At 34.9% G+C, this 10,060-nt stretch overlaps 1 protein-coding gene across 1 annotated transcript; it reads left to right on the top strand.

Moving 5' to 3' along the window:
* The first annotated feature begins 1,326 nt into the window (after positions 1-1,326).
* LOC134376890 (olfactory receptor 51A4) lies at positions 1,327-2,268 on the top strand. The gene has a single exon (XM_063095464.1). The coding sequence runs from the start codon at positions 1,327-1,329 to the stop codon at positions 2,266-2,268; it is 942 nt and encodes a 313-aa protein (XP_062951534.1).
* Positions 2,269-10,060: the final 7,792 nt, after the last annotated feature.

Genomic DNA, 10,060 nt, shown 5'->3' with positions numbered 1-10,060 from the left:
CATACTCACATCATAGCATGTCTGCTTAGACTCTGCCCTGGCTAAAGGAGTAATACATAAATCAACTATCCAACAGAGGTGTCATAGCTTTCACACAGAATTTACACTGTCTCTTCAGTATCTGCTTATTAAGGACCTCTCTCCAACCAAAATAGTCCCTTATTTAAGGTCTAGATCCTTATTTCATTTCTTTGGTGTCAACTATCTCTGCAGATTTCCTGCATTTGCAAATATTTATTATTATTCTCAGGATAGATCCAGCCCGGCTGTAGTCCTCAGAGAACTCAGTGATCCCAGAGCAGGTGATTAGGGCAAAAGGAAGAGGCATGCCCTTGTATATCAAGAAGAGCCTTTGGTAGCAGACAGATTCAACAATACCTTGAGTTTTTATACTGTGATTGTTTGGCTTCTCTCAAAGTGCTTATTAAAATATCTACTCTTTGGTGAGTACCCAGATATCCTCATCTATTTTGCTTTCACTTTACTTCTGTTTTTGGCAATCACCCACATACAACTTCATACAGAGTAGGGAGAGGCATCCAGAAGTCATACCACTAGGCAGAATGTTCTTTTCAGAGACTGGAAATGAACTGTGTTTGGGAGCTCAGCTTCCAACAGAATTCAAATTCTCCTAACCTGTGATACTAAGCTCCTCAGGTCATTGTTCTCCAGTTGACACTACATAATTAGTCACAAATTCCAGGCCAGGAGAAAATGAGACATAATCTGGCATTAATCTCTATAGTGATTACCTTTTCAAATATATAAATGATTTGAAAATTGAGAAACTTTAAAAGAATATTTAAGTCATCAACAATTTTCAGATGGCAAGGGATAAAACCAAGGCAGTTTGGTTTGAGAAGACCATATATTTATGGGAGTTAGGAAAGTGTTTAGCCTATGAAATTATTTTGCCCACATGTAGTACCACTCTAGAAATTATATACTGTTCTACCCACAACTTTATCTAGAATGTGAAAGCAAGAAATAATAGAGGACTCCAGGAAAATTGGCTCTGGGTTACTCATATATACAGGAAAAATTATATCAGATGCACATCTGAATGCACAATTTAAATCTAGTTTCTCCATAGGAAAAATATGGTCAGAAATAATTTTACCAATTTATGATATAGGCAGATTCTAGTCTAAAATGACATTTACTTTTCTCTGTATGATAGTCACAAAAATGCTTTATTCTGTTAAAAGAGAACTGAAGGAAGCCTTAAATTTCAACACTGCATTTCTTTCCACAAAATTTTGAGATATTCCTATTTTACCAACACAAGCATCTATATATCTCACTGCAGAATACTCTAAGTTCATCATGTCCATTACCAACACATCAAATGTTGAAATCAGCACCTTTCTCTTAGTTGGGATGCCAGGACTAGAATATGCACACATCTGGATGTCCATCCCCATCTGCAGCATGTATCTTGTTGCTATTCTGGGAAACTGCACCATCCTTTTTATCATCAAGACAGAGCCCTCCTTGCATGAACCCATGTACTACTTCCTTTCCATGTTGGCCCTGACTGACTTGGGTTTGTCTTTATCTTCTCTTCCCACCATGTTGAGGATCTTCCTGTTCAATGCTCCTGAAATTTCTGCCAATGCCTGCTTTGCCCAGGAATTCTTCATTCATGGATTCACAGCACTGGAGTCCTCAGTTCTTCTGATCATGTCATTTGACCGCTTCCTAGCCATTTATAACCCTCTGAGATACAGCTCCATCCTTACACCTGTCAGAGTTGCCCAAGTAGGGATGGTGTTGTCCTTTAAGAGTTTCCTCCTGGTTCTGCCATTCCCCTTCACTTTAAGAAGCTTGAGATATTGTAAGAAAAGCCAATTATCCCATTCCTATTGTCTCCACCAGGATGTCATGAAGTTGGCCTGCTCTGACAACAGAATTGATGTCATCTATGGCTTTTTTGGGGCACTCTGTCTTATGGTGGACTTTCTGCTCATTGCTATGACTTACATCCTGATCCTCAAGACTGTGCTGGGAATTGCATCCCGAAAGGAGCAGCTCAAGGCCCTCAATACTTGTGTTTCACACATCTGTGCAGTGATCATCTTCTATCTGCCCATCATCAACCTGGCCATTGTCCATCGCTTTGTCCAGCATGTCTCTGCTCTCTTTAATGTTCTCATGGCAAATGTTCTCTTACTCGTACCTCCACTGATGAACCCTATTGTGTACTGTGTGAAAACTAGGCAGATCAGAATGAGAGTTGCAGCAAAATTGTGTCAGAAGAAGATATAACAGCCATGTGATAGAAAACATAGTAGAAGATGCAAAGTAATTTGAGAAAACCTATTATTTGACAAAGAATCATCTATATCTATATCTATATCTTTCTTGTTATTATTGTTAGATATATTTTAATTTTTCTGGATACTAAGAACTTCCATTGAACCGGGAATGGGAAGTATGTTGCCTCAGATCCCCATCTCAGATAGCAAGAATGAAAATAGATGTCGTATGATATCATCTCTGATAAAAGCAACAAATTCCAGTCAAGACAAAAATGGTAATGTCTATAGTTCTGACAGAAGTGCGTTTTTCATCTCCCACATTTAATCTATCTATACTATTGATCTTTTGATCCTAGACCTAAATTTTTATCTTGATTCTTTCTTCTTTTCATTATCTCCATTTTAATCATCCTTGTAGGTCACTAGCATTTCTTTACCAAAGTACTGCAAAAACCTCATACATTTCTAAATATCTACCCTTGCTGCCTTCTAACTGATCCTCTATGCAAGGTGAGAGTCATCTTTCTAAAAGGCAAATTGGATGTTGAAGTGTCTCTTTTAATATAAACTCTTACTTCTTTGGGAATAGAATTAAATCAATAAAGTACATACTTTAAGACCACACATGGATTAGACTCATTCTGCCTATTCAGTATCATCAGATAATCATTAAACTGCAGCCGCACTGGTCTTCTGAAAATTTGCTGAATTTACAAAGCTCTCTGTTTCCTGTGAGTTTTCATACCAAACTCCTTTTGTTAAAACACTCTTTACTCTAATTTTATATAACTCATTTTATTCCCTTTTTTTAAAGTTTCAGCTTAATTTCATTATACATTACCTAATCCCTAGTTCATATTATAATCCTCTTTTTATCTATTTTATTGCTAGTTTATTCTTTATATTTTACTATTTGTAATTAAAGATATATTTTACATTCATTTCTTTTCTTTCTACCTCCTGCATAAAGTGTGTTATCAATGATTAGAGAGTATTATCTATTTTCTTTATTTCTTCATACATCCTCGACATTTTCGATACACAGTATATCTCAATAAATAATTGCTAATGAATGAATGTGAAGAAGAAAATAAGGCCATGTTTGGAGAAAAAATTTTTTTTGAAGAGTTCAGTAATATTTCATCAAGGTGGGATACATTTTTCTTAAGTTGCATATTTCAAATGTGGGATTATCACAGATGCTCAGAGATTTTGAAAATAGGAAAAAAGGATATGGTATTAAAGAGAAATTTATTGTCTTGGTTTTCATGGATGACAAATTGTCCAACTTTCTTTTTTAATATGATCTCAAAATCTTGCACATCATGGATATGATTTTTGCCTTCTCTTATGCTCACTCATTTTAAATTGAGTCTATCCACCAACCACATCAATTTCAGCCTCTCATGCTTTTACCCTCAGGTAAAGCAAGAGACAACTTTAGGAACTATCAAATGTTTATAGGACAATAATTAGCTCATAACTTGATAGCGCCTCACAATTAATGGGAAAAATTTATATATATATATATAAAAGCATATATGTAAGATATGCTTCCAGGGTTTTTTTGGCATATATTTATTTGATTCATACAATGACCCAGCTTTTTATAAAACATTCCTTTTTATTTCCGTTGAAGTGATTGTGGCTCTGAGAAATGGATTTAATGAATGTCATACTGGTAGGAAGCCAAAAGCTCAGATTCAAATCTTGTCTTTCATACACCAGGATAGCACTATCTTGGCTATATTTTAGCTTTCAATTTCAGGATTGCATCTGTTTCTACAAAGCTATCCTAACTTGGGAACTCTGATCATTATATCAGAGCAAGAAATATTTCTGTATTTGAAGTACACAATCATATCATTCTGCCTTTTCCATAACCTCACAAATACAGGCATGGGGGTTGGAGTTGTAGCACAACAAAGCACTAGTTGACACATTTCATTAATTGGAAGAAATGAAAGCTTATATTTTTCCAGTGTGAAGATAGGCAGCACAAAGTGAAGACTTCAAATTAAATGTCTTTGATAGGCATCTAATTCTTGCCAGATATTGTACAGAGATGTCATGTGCAAAATTCTCAAAGGGAATCTGTATTTTAAGTTTTTTTACTGTCATCCTTAGTAAAATTTAGTGAAAGGCAAGATAAAAATACAAAATTGCCAATGTTTGGGTGACTTTATGGTCAACATATTTATTTCTACATATTTCTGAAATACAGAATCTAGTTCCTGGAAAAATGAAAGCCCAATTTTGGAGATCCTAAATCAGTGGTTCTAAACTGGGGGCAATGTTGCCTCCAGGAGACATTTGGCAATGTCTGGAGATACTTTTGGTTGCTGCAGTGTGGGGTGTGTGGGTATGCTGTTAACATCCACGGGTTAGAGGCTAGAGATGCTGCTAACCATTCTTCAATGCACAGGACAGCCCCTATCCAAAAGAAGTATCCAGCCCAAAGGCCAATAGTGCCAAGGATAAGAAATCCACGTCTAAATGTAACTGTCAAACAAGAAATGATTAAACTCCATGATTATCAAATTACCTTTAGATGGACTACACAGCATCGAGGAAATTCTACCAGGAAATTTCCTCAGAAAGGCACCCAATTGAAACTTCTCAAAAAATAAAAGGATCCATTTAAGAAATATTAAAACACTTTTTCATGTGAAAATGCGCAATGACTTATGTGAATGCATATGAACCTTACCAGGAGTAATATTTGAAAGATTTTTTTTATAATGGTGAGTTTTGTTATTGTTTGATTTTGTATTTCCACTGAGCATTAGTCATTTGTGAGAGATTTATGGGAAAACATTGCAAGGGATAGAACAATATAAAATTAAAAGGAATAAAAGACAGAATTATTTCTTAGAGTTATGTAGAAATTAGGGAGATAGAATCCACCTTCATGATATAGGAGTTACACGAACACGTTAGTGTCATTTTCAAATTAGATGACAATTTTCTGTATAACATAAATACTTTAGTTTTACTGAGGCCCATTCTTTAGCATGTTTCCCACAAAGATGATCTCATAAGACCTCAGATAAGTTAGGAGGCTGCTGGTTTCTAGACTTATATCCAGTTCTAGACTCTAGAAGCTAGTACCATATTGCATCAAATCAAAGACACCATGATTGTAAGCTTCATTCATATTTCAGAGATGTTAAAATGTGAAGAATATGAAACCTAAAATACATAAAATATAGCACTATAGTTATACAGAATTTTTCTCTAGTCATTGAGACTGAAGATATTTTCAGAAATTTGAAGTCCTATAGATCATCAGATTAGCTGTGACAAAAGACTCAGAAATAAATGCCTCAATTCTAGCACACTTTATTTGTTTCTTTGCTAGTCACAATAACCAAGAGATGGAATCGATATATATTTCCATCAGAGAATGAATGGATAAAAATACTGTGGTATATACTTGCAATAGAATACTATTTAGTTCTAAAAAGAAATGATATCCTATCATTTGCAACAACATCGGTGGAACTGGAAATCATCAAGTGAAGTAAGTCAAGCACAGAAAGAGATGCTCACACGCATATATGGAATCTGAAAAATAAAATAAAATAAAGTGGTTTGTCATAGAAGTAAAAAGTATAGTAATAGAGGGGTAGCCAGGAGGGGAGGGGACTGGGGGATGAGGAGGAAAAATGGTGGACTAATGGGTACAAAACTATGCTATCTACTCTAAGTGAATCATTGTGCAGTGTACACATGTACTGAAACAACACATTCTACCCCACAAATATGTACAAGTAAATTTTAAAGTAAACATATATATATATATATTTATATATATACATACTACATATGCATATGTATATGTATATATTAAAAAGGAAATAGTTTCTTGGCATAGCTGTTTTTCTGTTCCTATTTCTATATTTCTTCCCCTCTCCCACACAGGTTTTGTTTATGTATAATCATTTCTCATTCAATTTTTTCCTGAGGTTCTCCATTTTGGATTGAAGAGGTTTTCCTACAACTTCCTTTTTACCTTTTCAAGCTATTAGATAAATTATTGACCCCAGAAACTGTGCATAGATTCTCAGTGTAAGTGCCATTTAGAGTGTTCATTGAAGATGTGCATATTTAATTATTTTATTAGTTTATTCACAAACCATGTGTTAAATGCCTACTTTGTTCCCATCACTTTACCACACACTTAATGAAAAAATGATTAGTACAATGAGAAAATTGTTTGCCATATATTCAGTTAATTGTGCACAATTAATCCTATACATTTAATCAGATGCATTATATTTCTGCAGAAACTCAAAATTCCATACATATCACATTAAACATGTATAGTATATTCGTGCTTGTGTGTGTGTGTATGTTTGTGTGTGTCCATGAGTATTCCCCAGTGTGTGAATATTTTTGAGGTATGAGGGGAATTCAAAAAGCTCTTAGAAAAATGAAATTAAAAGATAAAAAGGGAAAATACAAATTTTATTTCTCAACATAAGTTCCATCAAGTTCAGGACACTTTTGTAAGCAATGATACTAGCCATTTAGTCCATCCCTAAAGAACCAAGAGTCCTGGGAATGTAACCATGTCAGTACAGTATACTTTTCATCACTAACTGAAGAAAAATGGGTGCCATTTTAGAAATTTTAAGGTTAGAAAACAAAAAGAATTTAGTAGGATCCAAATCAGGGCTAAAAGATACATGCCTAATGATTTTCCATCAAAATTCATGCAAAATTGCCCTTGCTTGGTAAGAGGAATGAGCAGGAACATTGACATGGTGGAGAAGGACTCTCTGGTGATGCTATTCTAGGCATTTTTCTCCTAAAAGTTCAAATTTCTCAGAACACTCTCATAATAAGGAAGCTTTATCATTCTTAGGCCCTCCAGAAAGCCAACAAACAAAATGCCTTGAGCATTCCAAAAGACTGTTGCTATGACCTTTGCTCTTGACCAGCCTGCTTTTACTTTCACTGGACCACTTTTACCTTATGGTAGTCATGCCTTTGAATGTGTTTTGTCTTCAGGATCATATTGGTAAAGCCATGTTTCATCTCTTGTTACAACTTTTTGAAAAAATGCTCCAGGATCGTGGTCCCGCTTCGTTTAAAATTTTCATTGAAAACTCTGCTGATCTGGGTGCATCAGTTTTCACACCTATCAAGGAGAAAGTTTGCTCAACTTTAATTTCAATCATAATTGTGAAAGCTGAACCATCATAGATATCTGTGGTGTTGCCCATTGTTTCTACTGTTAATCATCAGTCCTCTTTAATTAGGGCATGAATAAGATCATATTTTTTTCTCACAAATTGCTGGAGACGGTCTGCCACTGTGAGCTTCATCTTCAAAATTGTTGCATCCCTTCTTAAACCAAGTTATCCATTCACAAACTGCTGTTTCTTTGGAGTATTGTTCCCTTCCTTGTGTAAAACATCAGTTACATCACCATTTTCCACCACAAGTTTCACCATAAATTTGATGTTTGTTCTTGCATCAATTTTAGCAGAGTTCATGTTACTCTGATAGGGGCTCTTTTCAAACTGGTGTCTTATTCTTGGTGCCTCAAACTAGATCCTGTTCAGACATGTTATAACAAGTTATGAGTTTATTTTTGGTGCAAAAAAGTTTTGCAATCCATGCATAGCTTTTTTACAATACACTTCATGAACTTTTTAAGACCCCTTGTAGATAGGTCTGAATGATTTCTCATTTTGATTTTTGAAACATCATTACTATTTCTTAAATAATCATAATTTTTATAAATATGCATTTAAATACTTTACAACAAGAAAAAGGTAAAAATATATAATTGCAACAAAAGCAAAAAATATTTCCATAAAGTATAGTAGTTATTCATGATTTTAAAAGATTTGTAGAAATCAAGGAATAGAGGATAATTCCTATAGTGCAAGCAAGTAATAACTAAGTTACTCCCTCAAAAAAAAGCCCAGCAAACTTAAAAGTCAATAATAAAATATTAAAATGTCCCCTCACAATTCAAGAGAGACTAGTATGCCTTTTATCACCACTTCCATAGAATTTGATTAAGGCCTTAGTCAATATGAGATTGGAGATGTTCAGTCCCCCTGGAATTGGGTTTCAAGCCACTTCCCTGATTCTTAAACCACTCTGCTATGACTCAAGTCCCACCTCTGAGTCCTAAGCTAAGGTGGCCTGTAGCTCATGTTTTGGGCACTAACATGTGAACATTGAGACCACAGGGGGCAAATTTATGGAAACTCACTGGCCAAACATGCTCAGTGGATAGTTTATCCCTTAAGTGATCTTCCACTTGAGTCACTAGAAAACATGCAGAATATACTTGAATGTATTTGGTGTATGTGATGAAATTTGACCAATGAGCATGCTCCAAAGAGACCGAGTATGTGCAAGACTAGATTATGTAACTGGGAACCAGCTGGGTACTGCACCCTTAGTTGACTATTCAATTATGCATTAGATAACATGAATATGTATAGATAGCCAAAACTATAAAAGTGGAATCCAGAGAGAAGATGGGCTGTAGCTCAGTCTTTTGGGATCAGCCCATACTTCAACTGGGAGGTGTGCATGCTTTACTTATTGTGTTAAACTTGCCTTTAGCAGGCTGCTGCTCACTCTCTTAAGCCAGTCTGCACTTTGTGCTAAAGTTTAAGTGTTTATTTCCTACCTTCGTATAAAACTTGGTGCAGCCCCACCACTCAGTCTCTAGAGCTAGGCTGTACTTTTGCTATGAAATTGGTATTTCCTATTCTATGTACTGCACCTATTTTCACTTTCTACTGTTACTCTGCTCTTGAATTTTTTCCTGTGGCAGAGTCAAGAACCTTGTAGAGGAGGGAGCGGGTTGAGACCAGCAATCACACCTGCCCAGACACTTTCCTCAGGAATCAAACACTCTAAAATGAGGGGAAAATGACAGAAATGGAAGAAAGAGCAGACAGATATCCAGGAACTCCTAAAGAAAATGCAGAAAAAAATAAATAAATAAGGTATAACTGAAAATGGAAATAAAAATAATTTTTAAACTGTAAGAGAAAATACAATGCTTTTTTTAACACAGCAGAAGCAGTCCTTAGTCAACTTAATTAGAGAAAGATAATTTTCATCAATTGTGTTCCTCTTCTTGACAGCAGTCTCATTAGGGTTTTAAGTTAAAAAACAAAAACTGAAAACACTGGAAACACAATTAACAAAATGGCAGAAGTTCTTACTTATCAGTAATAACCTTGAATGCAAGTGTATTAAACTATTCAATTAAATGATATAGAGTGGCTAGATGAAAAAAAAAAAAAACACCTATATACTGACTATAAGAGGCTCACTACACCATCAGAGACAAATATAAACTGAAAGTCAAGTGATGGAAAAAGATATTCCACACAAAGAGAAACTAAAAACAAGCATGATTTGGCATACTTAAAATAGAAATTAAGTCAACAACAGTACACAGAGATAAAGAAGGTCATTATATAATGATAAAGGGATCAATTCAACAACAGGATATAACAATTTTAAGTATATATGCAACTAAAATCAAAGTACCTAAACATAAACAAATATTATTAGATCTAAAGGGAAAGATAGACTGTAATACAGTAATAGCAGGAGACTTCAGACCTCCATTTTCAACAATGGACAGATAATCTAAACAGAAAATCAACAGAGACATTGAGCTTAAATTGCACCTTAGACCAAATGGACCTAACAGATATTTACAGAACATTCCATTCAACAACTACAGAATACACATTCTTCTCAATCACACATGACAGATGCTCCAGGATAGATGATATGTTAGGACACAA

The sequence above is a fragment of the Cynocephalus volans genome, chromosome 4 (genome assembly GCF_027409185.1).
Source record: "Cynocephalus volans isolate mCynVol1 chromosome 4, mCynVol1.pri, whole genome shotgun sequence".
Taxonomy (NCBI): Eukaryota; Metazoa; Chordata; class Mammalia; order Dermoptera; family Cynocephalidae; genus Cynocephalus; species Cynocephalus volans.
The sequence above is the reverse complement of the archived record's forward strand: the minus strand, read 5'-3'. Positions and strand labels throughout refer to the sequence as shown.